The sequence below is a fragment of the Ascidiella aspersa genome, chromosome 4 (genome assembly GCF_963924565.1).
Source record: "Ascidiella aspersa chromosome 4, kaAscAspe10.2, whole genome shotgun sequence".
Lineage (NCBI taxonomy): Eukaryota > Metazoa > Chordata > Ascidiacea > Phlebobranchia > Ascidiidae > Ascidiella > Ascidiella aspersa.
In genome coordinates, this window is record NC_139450.1 from 17,825,197 (window position 1) to 17,848,875 (window position 23,679).

Genomic DNA, 23,679 nt, shown 5'->3' on the forward strand with positions numbered 1-23,679 from the left:
GGCTAGTTGTTTTTCTAGTCTGCCCTGCTTGCATCATTGATCGACAGATTCGGTGAAGAGTCTGCAATGGCTTTAGGTATGCTATATTGATGAACATTAGTGAGAAATGTGACAAATATAAAAATGTTATTGTATGTGGAGATTTTAATTTCAGAAATATTAACTGGGATCTGTATCATTCAGATGCAGAAGTCAAGAGATTTTGGATATGATATTGGATAATTACCTGTTTCAACATGTAAAGTCACCCACAAGGGGAGACAGCATTTTAGATCTTGTTCTTTCCAATGAGGAAAATATTATTCAGAATATTTAAGTTTACGACACATTTAGTAATAGTGATCTAAACATGATATCCTTCCAAATACCTGTTTGCACTGTGAAAAGTGTTTCAAATAATAAAATTAGAAACTATAAAGTTGCTAAATATCCTCAAATGAAATTTTTTCTAACAACTGGAATTATGAGAGGGATTTGAAGAACACAACTGTTGAAGTCAAGTGGGATTTGTTCTGCAAAAAGATAAATGAGCTTATTGAGTTGTTTGTTCCCCCTAGGAATAAAAAGTCTACACATAAACCAAGATGGTGGAACAAACAAATTGAAAGAGCGAGAAACAAGAAGCTTCGGAAATGGAAAATTTACAGATATACCTGTCGTCAACTTGATTATAATCAGTATAAAAGAGCCACTAATGATCTAACTAATATGATCAGAAAATATAAATTTAACCTGGAGAAAAAAATAGCCATGAATATTAAAGAAGCCCCCAAGGATTTTTTCAAGTATGCTCGGAGTAAATTAACCATAAAATGATCTATAGGCTCCCTCTTCAACAATCAAGGGTATGAAACTAGTGATGATCAGTCTATGGCAGATATATTCAACGAATTCTTCTTATCTGCTTAGATTAGAACTTGAATCTTTAAATGTTAGCAAAGCTCCTGGAGCGGATGGTATACACCCTTACACGTTAAAGGAATTAAGTGACATCATAACACATCCTTTACTCAACATTATTAATTATAGCATAGAAACAGGTGAAGTAGTCAAAGATTAAAGGTCTGTTAATATTACCCCCATACACAAAAAGGGGCCTAAGAATCTTAAGGAGAACTACCGACCTATTAGTTTGACATCTTATGTAAGTAAAATTGTGGAAAAATTCTTTAAAGAAGCCATTTGTGACCACCTAACTGAACATAATATTTTAAATACATCCCAACATGGCTTTGTAAATGGAAAGTCTTGTTCAACTAACCTTCTGACACATTTGGAGCATTTCACTTCCCATATCGATGAAGGTCACTCAGTTGATACAATATACTTAGACTTCTCTAAAGCTTTTGACAGAGTTTCCCATAAATGTTTAGTCGTCAAACTGAGAGAATCTGGCATTGAAGGCCAGGTTTTAAACTGGATTGCTAATTGGTTAAAAAAACGAAAGCAAAGAGTTGTTATCAATGGAAGGAATTCCAAATGGAAAAAAGTGTTGAGTTGAGTCCCTCAAGGCCCTGTTTTAGGCCCAATTCTATTTACCATATTTATAAATGATTTAGATACTAAAGTCACAAACAACATTCTCAAATTTGCAGATGATACAAAGGTGTTTGGTGTAGCTAATTGTGTAAATGATCATAATTTAATGCAGAGTGATCTTAACATACTGTGTGAATGGGCCACCAAATGGAAAATGAAGTTTAATGATAACAAATGCAAGGTGATTCACTTTGGCCATAAACCCTTTGTCCAACCATATTATATGAATGGTATACAACTCGAAAATGTTTCTTCTGAGAGGGATCTTGGTGTTGATGTCTCTTATGACTTAAATTTTTCGGCACATATCTGAAAACGGTTGAGAAAGCTAATAAGTTGTTAGTTTAATTAGAAGACCATTTGGATATAAAACTAAATTTAATATTCTACCATTATACAATACCTTAGTCCGGCCAATACTTGAATATGCTACTCAAGCATGGAGACCGTACAATCAATATGAAATTAATACAATAGAAAAAGTCCAACGAAGAGCAACACGCATGATAACTGAAATAAAAAATAAACCTTACACCACTAAATTGGAGGAAACCCGACTATTAAGCTTAGAAATGAGAAGATTACGGGCAGACCTTATAGAAGTTTTGAAAATAATGCATGGAAAAGAAGGTTTAAATAAAGAAGATTTTTTTATTCTTTGATTTTTTTATACAGAAGCTACAAAACACGAGTTCATTTTTTTAAAATCTTCAAGCCTTCAGTAAAATCTAATTGTAGAAAATTTTGCTTTTCCCAAAGAGTTATTTTGGAATGGAACGGTCTAGACACGGAAACTGCAGAAGCAGATAATCTAAATGGTTTTAAAACACTACTAGAAAAAAAACTGGTGCACAACCCGGGGTTTTACACGAGCACAAAGTTGCTCCCTACCTTGTCGGTGCTGCTGTCCTAACCTAATAATAGCAGCATTGAATCAAATCAAACATCTATGTTATAGTCCGGTACAACTGCTTGTTTATGCTTTTATAGTACAGGTAAAGTAAGAACATTTTGTGTGGTTCCTTGATACTTTGACATACCTAACACAACATGACTTATAAAACAATCCCACATCAACCTCTAACCAAGTAAATAATGTCCTCAAGTTTTACTGCAGGCCTGCAGTTAAAGAGGTGACTTGTTCAAAGGATAAACTAAATTTAAAGATCTTAGTTGATCAAAACCAGCCAACACAGCTAGCACTTTAGTAAGCTCAGAAAGCTGCAGACATATTATTTTGCAATACTGAGTGTTTGAACCTAACATGATTTAGGATAGACCCAAGACCTTTAAAAGGATCACTGGATCTGTGTTGCTTAATTATTCTGTTTTGTCGAAAAACCAAAATGTATTAAAACTTTTTTTAAACAAAAAACATTTAAATGCATGTTTGTCAACACCATGAATTTGAACTTAACAACACTTTTTGTTATTAGGGATTTTCTTAGATATTTTTTCTTTCGATTTTCTTAGATTGTTCAAGGGTTATAATTGTTGCAAGATTGTGGATTCAATTTTTAGCTCTATTTTTAACAGAACAGGGTAGAGCAGAAATGTTTAAAGTTGGGCATGCACCTTGTACCATGGGAACTGGCTAAAGTTTGGTTGTGCACGGATGTTTTTTAATGACAGGGCAACAGCCTATATTATTCGGCTAATTGCTAAATTCCAAAAGTTGTTTTTGCATAAGCCATGTTGCTCTTATGTCATTCGCCTTGTTGTCATTTAATTCAAAAAGTACCAATTCCATTACAATTAAAATCATTAGTTGGGTGTTACATTGAAATGTTGCTAAATCGATAAGATGCTGTTCTATTCGCAAATCAGTCATTCCGTTCTAACTATTGCCATTACAATTGTTGGCTAGGCGTTTCATTTGACATGTTGAAATTTCTAGATGCTAAGTCATGTGCCATATTTGCTTTTTTCTTATGCCATGTGTCAAGTTGTTCTTCAATTCAACATGTTGTGAAAAATGCAAAGATGTCATTCAATGTTGTGCTTTTTGATTTGTATGCGCCCTATCAGCAAATTTAAAATAATTGTTGCAATGTCATGTTAAAATCACCTGTGGTACATTACAAAGTAGATGTTTTATATGTTGAAATTTCAAAAGATACTTTGCTATTACATGTTAGGTTGGGATGCGGTTTAGCGTTTGAGATGGTTATAAAACTATGAAATAATTAATATAATAATACTCAACTAGCCTAAAATAATGGTTGCAATATAAACCGTCGGAGGAAAATGTGATTAGATTCTAGACCACGCCCCCAAAATTGTTATTTTAACCTGGCATTCATCCATCAAAACTTCTTGAATGTTATAGCCCTCTATATGGGAGAAATTTGATATTAGTTGGAATTTCTCAGTGATAAGTTTTTTTTAGCTGAGATCCAAAACAGATCCTGACGCTAAGTGTTTTATTGGTTTTTGTGTTTTTGACCTTTCTGGTTGCTTTTATTCACCTTGTTCTCTTTTGAAAATTTACATACTGACATGTTCAACCTTTGAAAGTTATATTTACTATTTGTTCTTGAAAAATTAACTTATTGTACAATAGTTCTAGTAAACCAACTGTGATTTAAATAATTACCCATCATGACACAATGGACTAATCAGTACAACCCAACTGGACCAAGGGCAAATGCTGGTGATATTGACTTTACACTTTTATTGGAAGATGCATCAAAGGAAGAATTGCAAGAACTAATGGAAAATGAAGACAAAATAAATGAAATAGTTCTAGACCATGAAAAGGTAATAATACTGTTTTGTGTTAAAAAACATTTGTAAATAACATCCTTGTTATTTTAAAGAGGTTTTAGGCTTTAACAATATGACTTTTGTTGTTGATTTTAATGTTTGGTCACAACATAACAAATGCAGGTAAGGGTCATCTATACCAAGTGTGCCATAATGACAAAGTTTTGTGATAACCAGGGATGTGTAAAGTAGAATTTCAAGGAGAATCATGGGTTTTGAATCTAGAAAATCGAATTCGTAATTTTAAATCCTAGTATATATATTTATTTTACTCACTGCCCGCGCTATAACCAGGGATGTGTAAAGTAGAATTTCAAGGAGAATCATGGGTTTTGAATCTAGAAAATCGAATTCGTAATTTTAAATCCTAGTATATATATATATTTTACTCACTGTCCACAGCGCCAATGTTTTTTTGGGTTATACATCTTAAGCTAAGGTGAAACTAAAATGAAACGAAAAACGCTGTCTTTCATCTCTATGTTTGGTTGACAATAAACGCAGAATATTTTTTCTCTTTGGCCTTTTAATTCCTTCAGGTATTAACAAGTATGTAGTCAATAATTTACATTACTAAGTCAAGCCTTTTATTTAGCGCTATTAGTCCCATACATGGAACTTGGGTAACTTCACTGTTGATATTCAAAACATGATTCCACCAAAATCTATCACAAATATTTGGTTTAGTTTTTCACCTGAAGTTAACGATTGCATATGTAATGTCAGTCTCTTCATTATAGCATTAGGTATCAATAACTATTTTGAAAAAATTATTGAAAAAGAAGGCAACCTAAAACATCAAGATACAAACCTGTACGTCCTATCTAGCTTCAAAAATAAACATTTTAGGGTGTCTGGGTTGTGGGCAGTAAGTACACAATGGCCAAACTCAAATAAAAAATTAGAAGTTCGTTTTGTAGGTGTAGACTACAGTTTGTAGACAGATATCCAGATACTTGGCAGCAATAAGTTTCCAAAATAAGTCCACCATTCAATACATGTGGCAAACTTTATCATGATTGGTTTTGCAGATCAGAAAGCTTAAACTGGAAAAGGAATTAACACAAGCTGCCAATAGAAGTATAGCCGATGATAATGTTAGCAAAGAGCCTCAACTTAATCACCTAAGAAAGGAAGTAGCTGAAAAATATGAAAAACTTAAAGATTTGCATGATACGTTCCTAATGAACCAGGGAAAATTGGGTAAAGATCTATTATATCTTTCTTACTGAAACTATCTTTGTTTATTGTGGTTCCTAATTATTTTTTTCTGCTTAAGACTCTCCGTATAAATTAATACCTTGTATGTTTAATTAGTGTGCTTAAAGTGATCACAGAAAAAAAAGTGTGGATTGTATAGAAATCCTCAAATAACACAAATGCTGAAAATCGCTAACAAATCCTGTTGTTAAACACAAACTTAGTATATAACTAAGATAATAAAGTATAAATAAAAGTAAGAACCCCTTTTTATTATAACTTCGCTTATAGAGATTTTATAATAATAGTGAAAACTAGTCACCACATTTAATAACTTAAATTAAAAAATATATATATTACTAAATCTGGATGCCCCTTTTTTAGAGTCATTGCACAAAGATGTTAATCTTGAGACCATGCTAGCTGTTCTTCAAACGACATGTGCTGAAACTGAGGAAGAGTCTGAGGTTTGTAAACCATACTTAAAAGTGCAGCTGTTCAAGCAAAGGTTAATTGTTTAACATATGTTCATGCAGAAACTGGCAGAGGGTTTATTTGCTGGTGATGTTACACTTTCTGACTTTCTAACAAACTTAAAAACAAAAAGAACTTTGGCACATATGCGAAGAATTAAAACTGAGAAGATGCGGGAGTTGGTTCTGGAAGTTCACAGAAATCCTCACATCTCTGCTCCTGTTATACCACCCAGAATTCCAGCAGCCACAACTTCACATGTAGCACCACCATATCCTGGTGGACTTGCCCAAAGGCCTCACTCTGACACTTATGGAATGCAACCAAGGTATCCCCCAAATGCTTTTGGTAATAGTCAGCCTGGTTACCAATATAGCAAGTGGTCGTAAAGTAAACTTATTTAATATTTTATATATATATATGCATTGAACGAATAATTGATTACAGGCATTTAATCTTATTGTTTTTATTGAATCCTGTTAAGTAAGTTACAATCATGAAAGTGCAGAGTTTTCATGCCTGTTTTATTTAAGTAAATTTAAAATAAAATAGTTAAAATAACCAATTTACTGATCTCAAATGTAATTTGTTTTCTTCTATGGAGTTATTGTGATCTTTATAAGTGCTCCACACATGTCTGATGTGTCACAGCCCACATTGTAATAATCACGCCAAAACTATACATCAATATTTTTGCTGAAATTATTGCCACCTTGGTTTGTCGTATATCAATTTATTTTGGTTGTTATTTTCAAAAGACAAATAAAACAAACTACAAAAATAATTTTTTCTAGTTTTGTTTTCTGAATCGTATTTTAAAAACCTCAATGTGCCCTAGCCCACAATCAGTAGAGGTTTTTAAGGCTTTGGAATTTTTTAGGCATTGTAGAAACCCATAATAATAATAAGATGCATTTAAATTTATTGTGCCATCATAGATGTACCTCTTTCGGTCACCTTATGTGCTATACAACAAGGGACAAGTTTGTACTTTCCTCCTTTTATGTCTTCTATCCTTGTATGCGAAATAGAGCAACTGACCATTAAACATAATGAAGTGTTAATCACTACAGGGATTACATGTCACATAATTGTCCAGTATTGATGTAATAGCCTGGTTAACATCTGGGCAGTGCTGGCATTCTTTATTTTAATTAATTTGAGTATTATAAATTTTGTGTTTCCTGATGAAATGCTTTCACTCCCTTTAATGTATTGCGATGCCATAGTTCATTATTACCCATATTACTAATATAATATATTAGGAAGTTTTTTGGTTATACTTTTGCTTTTAGTTTCACACCAGCGAATTCTTATTCCTAACTGGTCGGAAATATTTGTTAATGTAACATATAAACTCTAGATTCAGTGCCAGTAAGAAATGTGCCGTTATTGAAGAAACAAAGTACATACAATTATATAACAGTTTAAAAGACACAAAAAGATAAGCATATTTTTCCTTCTTTTTTAATTTTGTATGTTTAGTTACATGAAGTCACAAAAGTTTATCGGCCGATGCCACTCTTCCGGGATGGGGATCAGACCTGGGCAAACATACGGCATGTGGCCTATTTTTCTTAAATACATAAGCGAAAACCTAGGCGAGTTTCTACATGTTTGTTTGTATCGTAACACTCTTTCTAGGGACAGATTTAGTCATGACCCCGCCAGACTCTTTTTTAGATTGTTTTCATGCTTCGAACGAATTTCCTACCTCTTTCTCATAAGTTCAACGCGTTTTTTTGGCATCTTTCCAGACAAAAAGTGTCCATTGCACTGTGGCACTCTCTCCAATAAAAGTTTAACAAACTTAGCCCAATATTTTAAATAATTTTTGAATGTGTTCCATTTTCTAAACCAGGGGTCGGCAACCTTTTTCTAGTCGCGGACCAAAACCAAACTCAAAAAGGTCTCTGCGGGCCGCACAAAATAAAAACTAAGGATTGCGGTATTGAAATGTTAGAACAACTGTGAATTAGGCGGGCGATATTTTTACACTTAACGTATTTAATTACATTTACAGAGGCAGTAAAGTCTGAACGCAAAGTGCGATAGAAAGCGTTTGTTTGGTTTAAAATTCGAGTTCACACGTCGTCATCCATACTTCTTATGAAAAGTGTAATAAAACTACTTTGAGAAAACGCGATAACACTTAAAAGTTAATCTAGCTTAGTGTTTGTTAACCGTTTTAAGTGAAGGGTCACCTAGCGCGAGAAGCGAGCGCGTTTGTTTTTGGTATACCGGTGTTTTTTTGTAAACTTCTTGCCACATTGCTGAAAATAAAAACTGTTACGCACTTGACAGCCTTCCACTGCGCATGAAACGTAAACAAAACGGACACAGAATGATTATTCGCGCGAAGCGTGAAATTTTTTCGCACTCACGTAGTAAATTACATCGGCGGGCCGGATCCAGGCCGCGGGCCTAGGTTGCCGACCCCTGTTCTAAACCCTGAAACCTACGGATTCACATTTTATTAATGCCATATTTTGTTCTTCTCCCGATTTATACCATCTAAAAATCCCCTAAAACACATTGTAAGTGCAAAGTTTTTTCACAACTTCATAAACGCTGCTATATCAGTCAATGTCCATTTTTTTATCTGTGCTCAATGTGTGATATCCCCCTCTTTGTCTAAATTAAAGTTTGCATTTTAAAACAAATAGCCTATAGTCGCAATTATTTCTTTCTTTGAAATTTCATGTGCGCACAACTCCTAACGTAATAACAAGTTCGTTAGCTAATTTGTTTTATAGCGTCATAATATGACATTATATTGTCGGAATATATTTGAGATCCTATTTTTACCTGGCCGACCACAACATTTAAGTATGTTAAGTATTGATTAGTCTTTTTTTATGAATCAAAATGTATTTAGAAAATAATGTTTAATTCCATCCACTCACAATGGTAACCATACCCTAATTTTTTTAGTATTTGATTTACATCACGTGGCTTAACTTACAGTTTTTTAACACATTGCTCAATGTGGATAAACTGTCATGATATTGTGGCCGTAACATACAACATGAACAGCTTGTTTGCCACTGTATTCAATTAATGCAATTTCATAAAAACACTTTGTCCTTCAAAAATGCGATAAACAGCATGCAAACTTTTGATGTGCAAAAATTTAGGTAAATCATTGACTAGTTATTACAGCTGGGAACTTTCCTATTAAAATGATCAGCACAGCAAACACCAGGATTTTATTTATTGGATTTCAACACAGATTTAATAAAATGTACTTAAAGTTACAGCAGGATGTGTAACATAGACATTTTGCTATAGTAAACTCTTACTACCACAAGAATTTTTTTTGGATTATAACTGTGAGCCATGGAACTATAGAGTTTAATTGTCATTTAAAAATCATTGTATTATTGTTTAAAACTAACCTTGTAACTTTGCCTCTTGAATATCAAACTTATGCAGTAAAACTGATAAGCGGTTTGTGGTTCAATAGAGAATAAATTATAAATTTGCAGTCAAAGCTCACATATATGACATTAAAAAACATGTTAACGCACATTTTGTCTATTATTGTATAACATGTTTAAGTTAGGAATCTGTTAGGCTTTCAAAATTTTTAATATTTAAGTGATGGAGCTATGATTTAAGTTATCACTTGATTAGACAAAGTATGTCTACTATTGTAATGGACACATATTATGGCCTAGTACGGTAAATTTGTTGTGTTAAGAAATAAGAAAAAAGACATTGACAATAAAAACAGGTACATATTAAAATATATGCTAACTATGACTATCTATAACTTAAAGATTTTATTAATTTTACTATCAAAAAACAAATAAAACCAGACATGATGCTTGAAGCATAAATAACATCACATTATCGTACATATGTCTTCATTTGGTTGCTTTTTCTGAACTTTCCGCCTGCTTTTAATGTGCAGTGCAGCATCCTGTTGTAATTGTTTTTGATAATAATCATCACACCATTCACCTGCAGTAGTCTCAGTATTGCTGCTAATCACATCTGCAAAATGTTGATGAAAGTTAGCATCATAATTGCTAAAATTCATTGGTGGAATTGGATCAACTTTTGCTTGATTGTTTTTCTTAAACCATGGGCGAATATTATTATCTGAACCAGTTCTCCATGTTGATTTACCAGCACTTTCATTAGAACTGCTGCGTTTAAAACTGATCAGTGCTTGATATGCATCACATATTTCTGTAAAATCTCTTTGCGAATGTGAACTTTTATTTTTATCTGGATGAACAAGAAGGCTTCTTTGGTAGAAAGCTTGCTTAATTTTTGGTTCTGATGCTGTAACAGGGACACCCAGCACATCGCAATATCTTTTTAGTTGCATTCTGGTTATAATAGGCTGCTCATTTGATAGCTGTCTTTTCTGGTTTGTTGCATACCAATAGTTTGGACAAATGCTTTTGACATAAAAGGGCGCCAATTTCCTTGATTGCATGTTGAACATCAATGTTTTGGGGTCTTACACCATTGTTTCAAACCATATTTTGATGTTCCTAATAATTATTGTTTTATAATACAGACAGAAAAGCTAAATTACACCGATAAACTAAAGATTTAAAGAATTAGTGGCATATAAAGTTCAAACAGTTCACCACTAGGGATGTTCAAAGTAGAATCCCAGGGTATTCTAGAATACTAGGTTTCGAATCTAGAATAACGAATCCAGAATAGCGAATCCTAGTATATTTTTATTAAATTATTTTAATTATTTAACCTCGATTTTGCTGGGAGAAGAGATTAATCTTAATCTACCCTACAGGGCCCACAATCACAGCAATAAATCGCCCAAACAATTTGCTAACAATGTACATTATAATAAAAAAAATCTAACAACTGTCATTTGACGCAGTTATGTAAACTGTAATATCTCAACTGTCCAGGTTGTTGCCAAAACTTATATTTTTGCCAATAGTAAGTACAACACTGCACACAGAAGTCTTAAGCAATTCTGTCCTTTTTTTTCAAGAATTGTTGGGTCTGAGGGCTTATTTTTTTACTAACATGATCTGGTATGCAATCAGATAATGTACTGCAAAGATTACAAAGTTACTATTGACTTAACGAATTCTTGACAATTACACTGCGCATAACTGCATAACCTCGCCGAATATTGGCCTAAAGTTGACCTTAAGTAACCCTATAGCGCATTTTGTGGACGGCCAGCACGTTTTACAACGTATGTTACTTTTGCAAACTTAACGCATTTAGGGAAATTGCGAATTCCACACCAGACATTACACGTTGATCGCTCGCCCAATAACGCCTGATTGACACTTAATTATTAGACGAACGTTATCGCGAGACGCGGTAATTGGTCGCCCGAAAAAAACGCTGACACTGCACTACCACTACCAGGTTACATTTAAAGCAAGCACTGTTAATTGGTCGCCGCAGCGACAGGCCAACCTACCACACGCGTTTGTGCAATTAGGCGTAACAATCCGCGGTAAAACATTAAATCATATTGGTTCCAATTACCCGAAATAAACGGCAGAATTGGATTCGAATCCAAGGATTCGATATTCTACTTTGAACATCCCTATTCACCCACCCGATCCGTTAGAAATCAGTGCATTTCTAAGCAAAAAGGTCTACGACAATCAGGGCATCCAATGGCAGAAAAGTCTAGACTTTTAGACCTTGAGGTCCTGGCAATGCACTGATTTGGACCTTTAGGTAAACTCCCGGCGTAGATAAATTAAAAATATTCATTAAAAGTTCAGAAAAGATAACAAAAAATATGAGATAGGATTAATAACACTTGACCCACCTAAACCCTAACGCTAACCCGAATCCTAACCCAAATAATGTGCGTTGTTTTAATAATTCTTTAAATGCTGGGGAAAAAAGCCCAAACTCGGATGGGCATAAGATGGTTTCTTGTCCATTGTATTTAAGATTATTACGTCACAAATTGAGGTATTTGGTCCTGAAGCGTTATAATTATTAAATTATCGCACATTATTTGGGTTAGGGCGCTGGTTAGCGTTTGGGTTTGGTTGGGTCAAGTATTGTTAAACTTAATCTTCTTATGTACATTTGTTAATGCAAATTATTTTCATCCTTTGAATGCACTGATTGCCGTAGACCTTTTTGCTTAGAACTGCACTGATTTCTGACGGATGGGGTGATTCACCACTATACTTTACTTAGTCCACTATACCCAGTTCCGGGGTTATTGTATTGTTCTTGAGGTCACATTTGTAATTAAAGCGTAACTAAAAAGTTCAAAACTTTTGTTTCTAGCATTTTGTTTGTGATGCCAAAGTTGCTAACGAAAACGAACATCAATGCATACACCTTCACTATGACATTTGTTGTCTGAAGTGTAGTTTACGAAATCAGCCAAGCGGAACATTAATTTAATTAGACCAATTAGACTATATTGCAAAAGCCAATCTCTTTGTAAAAGCTTAATATTGCTAGTTGATGTGTTTAAAATATATTTTACATTTATAGAGAAAAAAATAAAATTGATTTTTTGTGAATACTTCAACATGTTGTAAAGATTGAGAGACTGAATAGCAGATGAAGCTTGAATTACCGTGTTATTGCTTCGTATGTAACTAAGATTTGTGAATATACTCTTCGAGCAATAGGATTGGCGATATGCCAAAAGAGACAGAATATAATGAACTGTTAGTAGTCACTGTAGGGCCTTTGTAGGCTACCATGGAATTTAAGCTAATCCTGTAAGTTAATTGCCGTTCTCATGTTTTTCAATAAACACAGAATAAAAGCACCCCTCTAAACAAAGCCAGTTTTAACCCTGCAGTACCATGGCACTCTGTAATCAAAGTTTAGTAAACTTTGCACATTTTTTTTTCACGCTTAATATGTCCTGTCTTTTAAATATGAACAAAAACAGCCCTAACCCAAATAATCATTGTGTTTCCAATTACCTTAGCCGATTGTCTATCATACGTATTTCAGTTATTCCGTTGCACTTTAACTTTTAAAGTGTATCGAAAAAAATGATTATTTTTTTCATTCAAGAATCGCTGAAAAGTTGGCAACAATGACGCAAAAAGTTGTCTCTTTTAAGTCATGCTACATCACAAGGTATAGGTAACCATATTGATTCCGTTGTAGCCTATAGCACGATAGTCTAACTATAAGAATAGAGCAGCAAAGGTCGTCGAAAGGGTAAATACGCTAACTAATAAAATTACCAGAGGAGATATTATTTGATTAATATTATGACTGTTTAATGACCAATTATTTTCAATATATATGAATATAACAGGGGGTCGAACCATTTGACTTTTCCGGTTCAGGTTCGGTTCGGGTTTAAGGATTTTTTCTGAATCCGGTTCAGTTCCGGTTTCGGTTCGGAGTAATTTAAAAGTTCCGGTTCAGCTCCGGTTCGAACATCGTTATTTCAAAACCGGTTCATAAAGTTCCGGTTCAGATATGTGAGTACGAGATCACGTATAAGATGGGACGGGACTCCTAAGTACAATCTCAAGGCGATATATTCTTCAACGTGGTTCTTGTCTCCGAGCATAGACGGAAGGTGCGACGTCTGTCTTGCAAAAATGTCTCCTTCAGAGTTGTTGAGCCTCAAAGCGTGGAGAGTTGATATACATAAATTGTCTATTGAACTGATATGACGAAATTCTTCTGCTCTTGCGGTCTCGAAGTAATCGAAAGTTGTTCTTACAACGCGTGCTTCAAACGATCTGTTTTGCAGTCGTATTTGTTGAATGCTTGGTGCACGGATTCGTGCATAGAGATCAATGAATGGATAAATTTGCCTGGAATCAGTTTGTCGGTTGTAAAATGTTCTTTGTCTTGAAGTTTCTCTGGTTCTTCTTCTTTGGCGTCGACTATAAGATTCTAGACTATCAGGATAATAATCTGAATCTGATTGGGTTCTTCTGTCTTCTGGTGAACTTTCCTTAGACTTAGCTTGAGCACTTGGTATGGGCGTTGGTCTTTTCTCTCGTCCAAATGTCGAGCTTGATGGCCAATCACTACCCAAATCTACAAATGGGTTGAGAGTCCTTTTTGCTGAATGCGCTGATGAATCTTCTGACGAAGGGCTAACAGCGTCCCATTCGTCTAACTGTTTGTTTTCTACTGAACTTTGTGGACTGTAACCTGAACTAGATTTAACAGCCGAACAACTTGTAAATTGATCCTGATTACTGGACATTTTATTTTTGTAAGCAATCCTTTTTATACACAAAACTTAGAAGAGAAATTTTCTGTGCGAGAAAAAGATTATGACGCAGCAATGACACGGCAAATTGTTACATTATCTAATATTAATTTCGTCACACGGGTGTTGGCTTATCGCCTTTCTTTCTCAACTTATCTCCTACAAGGAAGTTAGAATCTGTCCATATTAGTACACGAAAAGCGGCTTCTCTAACTGTAAACACAATTTCAATCATTGTTTTGAGATGCGGCTAATGTGCCAATTCTCAAAGCGGCGATTTAAGGTCGCACATTCGCTGACAATATAAGGAAGGATATGCGTCAATTTTGTTATTCGTCATCTGTGAACAAGTGGCCGAACTGTTTCGCAAGGCACTGGCAATTTACCGGAAGTTTTCACTAAAAACGCACACAGTAGCAATTGTCAACATTACATTTTCGAGTTTAGACACATAAAGCTCTTTGATAAATAGATATATTATTACAATTTTGATAAATATACAACAGGATGTTTTTGGTAAGGATGCGTTATGACAATTTTGATAATTAGACAAGAAATAATAAAGGGGCGCATGTTTTTGTTATTCGTTAATTACTTAAAACGATTAATTAAACACGTAAAAATGGCCACTGCCACCACAGATACAATAAAATTTGCGTTAAATCTAAAAATGTGGGTCGATAAATGTAGAGAATAATCTTTGAATTGTAAGTCATTTAATCTAAGTTCCGTGAATTATCTAAATAATAAAAAATGAACGATTTTTTTATTCAATTTTCATATTTTTTTTATAAAATTTCGAACATCGCGTAACTTGACTCGGTAAACAAGTTGTGACGAGGTTCGGGTTCGGTTAAAGTTCAGGTACTTTCAAATTATTCGGTTCAGTTCCGGTTGGGCTCCTTAAAATCTTATAAAAACCGGTTCAGGTTCGGTTACGGTTCGGAAAAAATTGACCCAAAACCGGTTCACAAAGTTCCGGTTCGGTTCCGGTTCGACTCCCTGGAATATAATGACATAATGTCGGATGATTTAATAGGCCACAGTATAAACCAGGGGTAGGCAAACTGCAGCTCGCCGGCATGTTTTTTGTGTCTCTTATAGTCGAATCGTAAAATTCCCAAAATAATGTCAAGGCTATCAAGATACCGTTTATGAACGTTTCACTCTTTTTCTTTATTTCCACCAGCATTTCGTTTATGACGTAACACTAGACATAGAATCCGAAGAGTTAGTTAACAAATAACTAATATTAATAAATATTGTGCGTGTTATTTTGTTATTACCGTTATGTTATATTGTAGAATATCATAGAAATGTAAATAAAATAGCCTTAGGCCTACAGTACCCTTAATCCGGCCCTTTATACATGCAAAGTAAATATGCTCCCAAACTATCCAACCGCGTGTAAGTAAACCTTATACGTTTTTTTAGCAAACCAATCAGCAAAATAGGTGCGCCTTTTAGCTCGACGAATTAAAAGTCCAATTGGAAACTGAATAGCACAAAACATTTTGAGCAATAAAGGTACGACTTTTGCGATTGGTGTGATTTTGGTCGTAAGAAGCTAGAAATGTATACACTGAAAATAAGTTCTTTCAGTATATAGGCCTACTGTACTATGGTGTGCTTTGTAATTTTACAACAAAGCCTCGTTAATATTGCTACAAATACTCCCTGGCTTTGTTCAGCAAACTTAAGTCACTATTTTAATAACTAACACAAGGCCTATATACATTTTTACAGTAGGCTACAGAACACAATCTCTTGGTTTACGTGCCAAGTAGGGGAAAGCGGGGCAAAACGGACGTCCCTTACTTTTCTCCTTAACGAAAATCGCCTGCTTCAATATTTGTTTGCTTAACAGTGATTACCGTCGAAAAAACCTTTGTGGCCAAAAATTAGGCAGATTCGATTTTGCACGAACCAGGGAGGGGAGAAAACATGTTTTGGGAATATTGATAAAAGCGCAGTAAAATTATGCGTTTGTTACTAAAGTTCAAGTAAAGGCGCGTTACTTTTTTGCTAAATACTTTGTAGGTAGGGGTCTGTTTATTAATCCGAAACAGTTGGCTTCTTACGTTGAAAGATTTTAAAGAAATCAGGTTTTTATGCAATCGATGATTTTCGCGTATAACTGAACTTAAAACTGCACTGTTTTTTTTTATTAGCCTTTCAGTAAAATAATTTGAACTGGAATAAAATTAAACAATATATCATTATTTTATATGTTTAGATCACTTTTGCAGGAAGGCCAAACAATCAAAAATTTTACCAAGATCTGTTGTAAAAAAGCTAAATTGTTTTTTGTTTAATACTGATAAATTATAAGGCAGTTTACGTACGGCTTAATTATAACCATGTAACTTATATATAATTACAATGCTACTTCGTATAGTGTTATTTTGGTATTCTTGTATCTTGTGGCCTACTTTTGTAAAATATTCGCAACCTATAATGGCGCCATGTAAACCACTCTTATGACGTCACTTTGTGACGCAACTTGTGGAAATATCTCTGAAAATTTGTATGCGCCCCTTAAACGACAACAAAGGTTAATTTATTCAAAAGGTATACTTCTTTTAGTAGTTTTTGTTTAGCATAGGGGTAACTTTCAGTAAGACCTTTCAGTTAATATCCTACTCATCAAAAAATATTTTCTGGAACTCAAAATATACCATTTATCCCTTAAGGGTTCCGTTTTGCCCCGCCTTCCCCTACTAATGATTTACTTGGGTACGGATCTGTAATGTAGCTTGATAGTGATTTGCAAAGACACATTATAACGTTTGGTGTACGCGCCCCAGCAGTCTATGCGCATGACCCTATTAGGCTATATATCAGGGTGTTGGGCAATTATTTTTATACCGCGGGCCGAATGTAAAACATAAAATGCTATGGCGCGCCGGATTAAAAATAGGATCTCAAATACACGTGTGACGCTATAAATCAAGTCAGCTAAAGAATCCGTATTACTGTACGTTATGACTCATGAGTTGTGCACAAATGTGCAACAGAAGTCAAATGTAGCGCGAAAAATGCGGCAATTTGTTTAAAATAGAAAAATTAAATTTTAGATTTAATGGGGACGCGGCGTACATTCACAAAAAACACACAAACATCGGACAGTAGCCTAATTGCAAATGCAACATTTAGGCGATTAATCACGCTTGTGTCATCACGAAATAACAGGTAGTTGTCATCTGCCAGTACATCGAGCACGACGTCCCAGCTTCAAAATTAGCATGTCCTTTCGTCCATTTGGATCTGGTCATAAGCGTCGACAGAGATGGCTACTCCAAAAAACCATCGCTCCCAAACTGGTCAGCTAGGTAATGCACCCGCCCCAACAGTATTCGCGATTTCACGTTGCTGCAGATATTTGTAAATCTGCTCTTGATTCCACTTCTGTACCTCTTCGGCTTCGCGCAGGATGCGCTCACAACCAACTAAGTAGGTGCCGTTGTCACTGAAGTCTGGACGTCCGCGACGACCAATGAAACGTCGTAGCACTCAGCCTTGTTTAACAAGAACACGTCCGAAGTAGTTGAGAACATGGAGGTCTGCCATCAGCTGCTTTCCCAAGGAACCGTTTTGTCGTCGGCTAGAAACGCACTTGCCTACAACACGTCGTACCGCTACACCACCTTTGATGACCCAGTAGCGTTGCCTGAGGGTCAACCACGTGTGCCACATCCAAGCACGTCCATTATTACCAGGTACGTTACTCGGTGGTTATATGGAAGGATGATTGGATGCTTTACATTGATTATCGCACGTTTGAGTCTTCCTCTAACTCTCAAAATTCCGTCCACCAAAATTGCACTAATCTTTCTCAGAGCCCCGGCTTCTTTTGTAGGCAAACAGTTTTGTCCATTGTCTTAGACACCGCAGCGATTTTTTCGCCGACACTGCTTTGCTGCACGTATTTTCCTATTTCGAGCTCAGCAGCTTTGAGTTTCACAACAGTCAGACGACCCGTCGGGGGTACTCCCCCGCAAAAATTTTTCCGGCCACGCCATCTAGATTGGCTTAAAATGGTACCAAAATGTCGAAACTTTTAGTACTCCGCTTGAGCCAAGTTTCTTATAAAAAAAATGCGTGTACAACACTGCTTTATGATTTCCGTCGCATAATATTTAACGTTGTTAAAGCAATATATCACTTTTCATGAAAAGGGCACTTTTGCTTAGTCAAGGTGATGCCTCGTCGACCGGATTTATCTCCGTGCTTACGTGTCTCTACCTACTTGCACTAAAAACATCTATAATTTTGGCTAAGCGGTTGGCCACAAACACAGGAAAGCGCTTCTTGCAGCTGCGGGTGCTTTGCAAAACCGCCGTCGAATCCGTCCAGAATACCGATCGACACTCGCCCAAGTCCAATTCCCTTCTCATTGATCCAATTTGGCCGCGAGAACGGCCGCCGTTAACTCCAAGCGCGCAATTAAACATGTCTTTAAGGGAACAGCACGTGCTTTACCCATCACAAATGAACGGTGAAGTAGTCTTCGGTCGTACAAATCTTAGTTATGTCACCTCACCGCAGAAGATGCATATGCAAAGTGGTGGAATTCAGTGTTTTGCACCATGCCGAAAACGACATTGAAACCGAACTCGTCGGAGCTAACGTTTCACCGGATAGTGGTTGTGTTGCTTGTCCAGTGGCGTAACCAGCCGAACATTTTTTTTTGGGGGGGCATGAATCTGGAATTTTTTGTTTAGCTTTTGTCATTGTATTAACTGCCGTAACGAACACAAATAACAATGCTAGTAAACCGTTTCGAGCAGCACCTGACTACGTGTTAACGCAATACCCAAAAACCAATCAAAGAGAAAAAACTGTCTAAAAGTAGTAAAACTACATTTTTGTATAGCAAACGTTATATTAACTACATCGTTTGTGACGTAACAATGCGTGACAATTAAATGTGTGGCATGCCTGTGATCGACTTTTGTGGTACTGCTCATAAATGCTATAAAACAAATTATTAAGAGTAAAATATTTATAAATTTTTTTTTTTTGGGGGGGGGGGGCATGGCCCCTCAGGCCCCCCTTGCTACGCCTATGTCCTTGTCGTTAACCATCGTCCCTCAGTCTGTAGCAATATTCCATCAACCATCGGGCCTTACCCTCACAAAGCTGGACCAAATACGATAATTTTTTGTCGAAACAGACTAAGCAAAATCGCTTTCACGCTTTGAAGGCAGTTGAGCTAAGCGTAAAAATCTCTCCTAGACAAAACTTTTTCTAGCTGCATTGGGCTTGAGTTTAGCAAAGCGTGAAACGCTCGCCACAATAGAAATTAAATTTAAATTATGCTTTCCTAAACTCAAGCCCCGTGCAGCTAAAAAAAACTCTTTGGAGCGATTTTCACGCTTCGTCAAGCCCATTGCAGATATAGAAAAACGTAAACCTTCAGTTTAAACGTGATTATTAATACCAACAATATTTTTAATTATAGAATCTTAGTATTTAACACTTTTTCTTGCACAATGTTGCTGTCAATGTTAAAAGAGCATAGATTAAAGCAATATTCGTTGAAACATTTGCAAGAGAAGCGAAGACAAGATGCATCGAGTGCTCTCTACAGATTTAATGAAGATGTAATGAATTCTATTAACCGTGGGTTAGTTTATATGATATAAAAATGCTAAAAATGTTTTAAGGATGGTTACATCATATGTTTATGTAGTTTAGCGGTCAGGGTTGAACATACAATACTACATTGGCTTACTTAATTTAATAATATCCTTTCTGCACCCGAAGTCAACCATTAGTCTTTGGTTATGACTATGGGGCGAATATTTTTTGACTTTTTTTAAAATTTACACATTACGTCAAAATTATTTCAAATCAAACTCGATTAAAAGTGCATATGAAGCATTTACAAAATTAAAAAAAACATAGTCAGCTCTTTAAAACAGTCGTTAAGTTAACATTTGAAAAAAAATTAGGTTTAAATTATATTCAATGCATTTTAACTGTATTCTATCTTTATTATAGCAATTTATAGGTATAGGCGGGCTCTAGATATATAGTTGTGTATCTCTAATTTGGACAATGTATTAAACAGTACTGTCTTTTTTGGCTTGTGATTTGCAATTATCCCATTTTCTGTTTCGGTAATATACTAGGTCTTTCTTAATTTTTGTGCAATTATTTTACCTTGTAGTTAAATTTACACAACATTTTTCTAAAATACCCAGCGTTTCATTTTTCTTTGGCATTTTATTAGGTGTTTGTTCCTTTTCAAAAATATCACTGATAAGCATTTTCATGAGTTAACACGAAAAAAAAGCTGATTTGTTTTCGACTAGTATAGTCAGTAAAGTAAAACATCAAAAACTTGTGGTGGACGACATCAAGACCACTAATGCAGAACTTCAAACAACAATATGTTTTTTGAATCAATGCTTTTCACATATGTCAAAATGTTGTTAAAAATTTTATTTTTAGGTTAAAATTTCAATATTTCAGGTCAAAATTTCTCATTTTTAGGTCAAAAAATAATCGCCCTAGTTATGACTAACCTATAATCTCACCCAATATTTGTGTCTCATTTTAATAACTCGTTAGTGCACGATAAAGCCATCTATGGCTACAAGTTTATATATTGCCTAAATAGTAAATTGCTGTACCTTTGAATTAAATATCAATTGACCAATTATTTTTTGGCCTATAGCACTAAGTGATTTTTTTTTACCTGAGCTAGTTTATTATCTCAATCCGCCATAGCATATTTAACTTTGTTTAAAAAATATTTTATTGATTGCAAGAGAGCCATGGTAACATCAAATATATGTTGTGCAATTGCAAATACTGGCCCTGTGGTTAATTATATAATTAAATCTGTATTTTCTAAAGAATTTGTAATGTATTACATTGAACAGGGTGGCAACAGCATATGTTAATCAATGTACTTTGGATGCTGAAATGAAACAACTTCAACTGCAAGCTAGCAGATTTTCAAAAATAACAGCAAGATGGGTAAATGAACTCAATGGATTTCAAAATGCATTAAAGGTTAGCACAGTTTTTTCTGAAAAAAAGTTTTAGTGCAACTATATATTTATAATATAAATTAAAAGACAGGGGTCTATGGCAGTGTTGCCCCTTATGTAATTACCTGGGTCTGTGTCTTAAACCCAGATATTGTATATGTGTCATTTCCAAAAGTGCTGTACCATAATGGCCTTGCAGTCATTACATGTCAAATGTCCCAGAAAAATGGCAAAGTTAACCCACCCTCTTGGATTTTGTTGAAAATTGTTTCTTATAGATCTTTTCACCACGATTCTGCAAAACCAAGTTCCTTTCTTGCTTTTAAACTTTGAAACAATTTGTTACTACTGATGCCGTAAAGTGTCTGTGTCAGCCAGAAAAACTTGCTTGCATACCGCTTAAATTTGCCTCTTGTACCCCTGTTTGAAAACCCCTGCCCTAGGGAAAGCCTACTCCAGGGGACACTGGGTCTTAAGCATGTCTGACCATTTGTTGAATCAAACGAACTGCTATTGTCTCACTTTGTACACCTACCAATACGCGTTAGTTTAATCAAATCTTGTTTAGGAACTTGGTGATGTTGAAAATTGGACGACCAGTATAGAAAATGACCTCAAAGCTGTGGCTAACTCACTGCAATATCTTCATAAAAACAATGCTCAAAACACTTTGTCAGCTAGCAGTAACACAAGTTAATCAATGTAATTAAATTCTGTATTTGATTTTTTTTTAATTTATAATACTTTTTCGGACACTGTGCCTCAGAAGCGTTATTTTAATTTATAATTTTTCTATCGTTTGCAAATAAAACATAAATGGTGTATTTTATCTAGCTGCATAACGCTTGTATTTATCACAGTAGCATGTCTGGTGTGATATTTAGTTTTTTTACACTTTTGCATTGGTTTGGTTAATTGTTAAAAAGGTTGCTGACAAAACCTTGTAGGATTTGTCCGTTTTCTAGTGTGGGTTTTAAAAATTGTAATTTAAATAGTCTAAAAAGTTTAAAAAAAATTGTGAACAGTAAATAAAAATTTAACCTAATTAAACAGTTTTTTGTTGCTTCGCAATGTGTTTTGTAATTTTATTTCCTGGTTTTAAAATCATAAATTCGGCTAGATGTCACACCTTGCTAAACATTAACGTTTTGAACAATTTTATCTGGGGCATAAGGGTGTTGAGAAAATGTGAAAATGAATTTTGCTGACGTACCCACAGCGTTCGCAATCTTAGAATGAGCATAATTTGTAGGCCGTACCTATTTTGTGTTACTTTCTACTCATCAAATCGATTGAGCGCCTATTTATGTTGAATTAACAATGCTTTAGCAACAATAAAAGTCTTTAAGCTGCTATTAACTGGGTAAAATTATAAGCATTGCATCCGCATTTATATTATCCAAAACTGTATCTGTAGTCTACATCGCTTGGCTGCGTTTCGTTATGCGGGATTATTATTAGGTCTGAGCATGCGATATGAACCTCTTTTTTCTGTTGTAGCACAGTTCGCTTTTTTCGCACTGATGCTACAAAGAATCATCCTAATTTGAGCGCCACAAGCGTCTAACTCAAAACAAATCGAACGGGGTTGTAATCTTAATATAAACAAAACAAAAAGAATCGAAAATTCAAATTAAATTAATATGAGCCTTGTTTTCGTATTGCTTTTCGCATTTTCTCTATTTTTTTTAAATCTACTAAAGTGGGCGATTAAACCAAATAAAAACGGCGACCCAAAGTGGGTTGTGACCCATGAGTTAACAAACAATATCGTAGGTTGTAATAAATATAACGTGGACCCCACTTTGCTAACCAGTAATCATAAATCTACCTCTGTGCTGTTCCCCGCTTAATCGACTCCGTACCAGGGGCGGATACAAATTCATTTTTAAGGTTGGGGAGAGGACAGGGGCGGCCGAAATTGTATCGTTTGGTAGCCTAAATACGTTATTCATACCAGACTATGTGTTATCTTGTCTTTATTTATGTACGACCACAAAATTTCCTCGCTTTTACATTCAGTTATACAATATATTTTCTGTCTATACTGCCACTAAAATGTGAATGCATTTTTTTGCGCTTTGCTCGAATCTCATTATGTTGCTGAAGAGTGTTAGCCTATTTTGATAATATAAAACTGCTTCAGCCCAAATGCCTCGTCTTATCGCAACATCGAAAACAAAATTTTGGGCAACCTGAACGATATAATTATATAGGGCCCGCAAAAGTCAATAAAGTCAAAATTTGGACCTCATCTGTCCACGAAACAAAGAATTAAGTTGTTTCCTGCACCTAGGGGTCTGTTTGCAGGAAGTTCATAGGTCAAAATAAAGTCATTATCAAATTATGGCTTTTGACAAAGTTATTGTGTTTCTCGAGAGTAATTTTTGTAAAATTCGCCGTGGAAGTATTGTTAATCAGGAACTGCGCCACAATTAAACCATATTAACTCATAAAAGCAGGAAATATGTCACAATGCCCACTTGGATCAGCAACAACTTTTATCGTAAATTGTCT

The 23,679-nt window shown here is 35.0% G+C and overlaps 2 protein-coding genes across 2 annotated transcripts; both read left to right on the top strand.

Moving 5' to 3' along the window:
• Positions 1-4,105: 4,105 nt before the first annotated feature.
• Positions 4,106-7,416, top strand: LOC146148489 (vacuolar protein sorting-associated protein 37B-like). Its single transcript, XM_083387620.1, has 4 exons — positions 4,106-4,299; positions 5,337-5,508; positions 5,890-5,972; positions 6,042-7,416. Exons 1-4 carry the CDS (start codon positions 4,141-4,143, stop codon positions 6,366-6,368), a joined length of 741 nt encoding a protein of 246 aa, XP_083243746.1. The 5' UTR covers positions 4,106-4,140; the 3' UTR covers positions 6,369-7,416.
• A 12,210-nt stretch (positions 7,417-19,626) lies between these two features.
• On the top strand, positions 19,627-23,237 carry LOC146148490 (biogenesis of lysosome-related organelles complex 1 subunit 1-like). Its single transcript, XM_083387631.1, has 3 exons — positions 19,627-19,787; positions 21,052-21,184; positions 21,731-23,237. Exons 1-3 carry the CDS (start codon positions 19,654-19,656, stop codon positions 21,857-21,859), a joined length of 396 nt encoding a protein of 131 aa, XP_083243757.1. The 5' UTR covers positions 19,627-19,653; the 3' UTR covers positions 21,860-23,237.
• The last annotated feature ends 442 nt before the right edge of the window (positions 23,238-23,679 follow it).

What these genes read in the sequence shown, in the direction of transcription:
- LOC146148489 (XM_083387620.1), top strand. Translation starts at nt 4,141, where the DNA reads ATGACACAATGGACTAATCAGTACAACCCAACTGGACCAAGGGCAAAT. An exon ending in TAGTTCTAGACCATGAAAAG is followed by an intron (nt 4,300 to 5,336) that starts GTAATAATACTG and finishes TTGGTTTTGCAG; the next exon opens with ATCAGAAAGCTTAAACTGGA. An exon ending in AAACTGAGGAAGAGTCTGAG is followed by an intron (nt 5,973 to 6,041) that starts GTTTGTAAACCA and finishes ATGTTCATGCAG; the next exon opens with AAACTGGCAGAGGGTTTATT.
- LOC146148490 (XM_083387631.1), top strand. Translation starts at nt 19,654, where the DNA reads ATGTTGCTGTCAATGTTAAAAGAGCATAGATTAAAGCAATATTCGTTG. An exon ending in ATGAATTCTATTAACCGTGG is followed by an intron (nt 19,788 to 21,051) that starts GTTAGTTTATAT and finishes TACATTGAACAG; the next exon opens with GGTGGCAACAGCATATGTTA. An exon ending in GATTTCAAAATGCATTAAAG is followed by an intron (nt 21,185 to 21,730) that starts GTTAGCACAGTT and finishes AATCTTGTTTAG; the next exon opens with GAACTTGGTGATGTTGAAAA.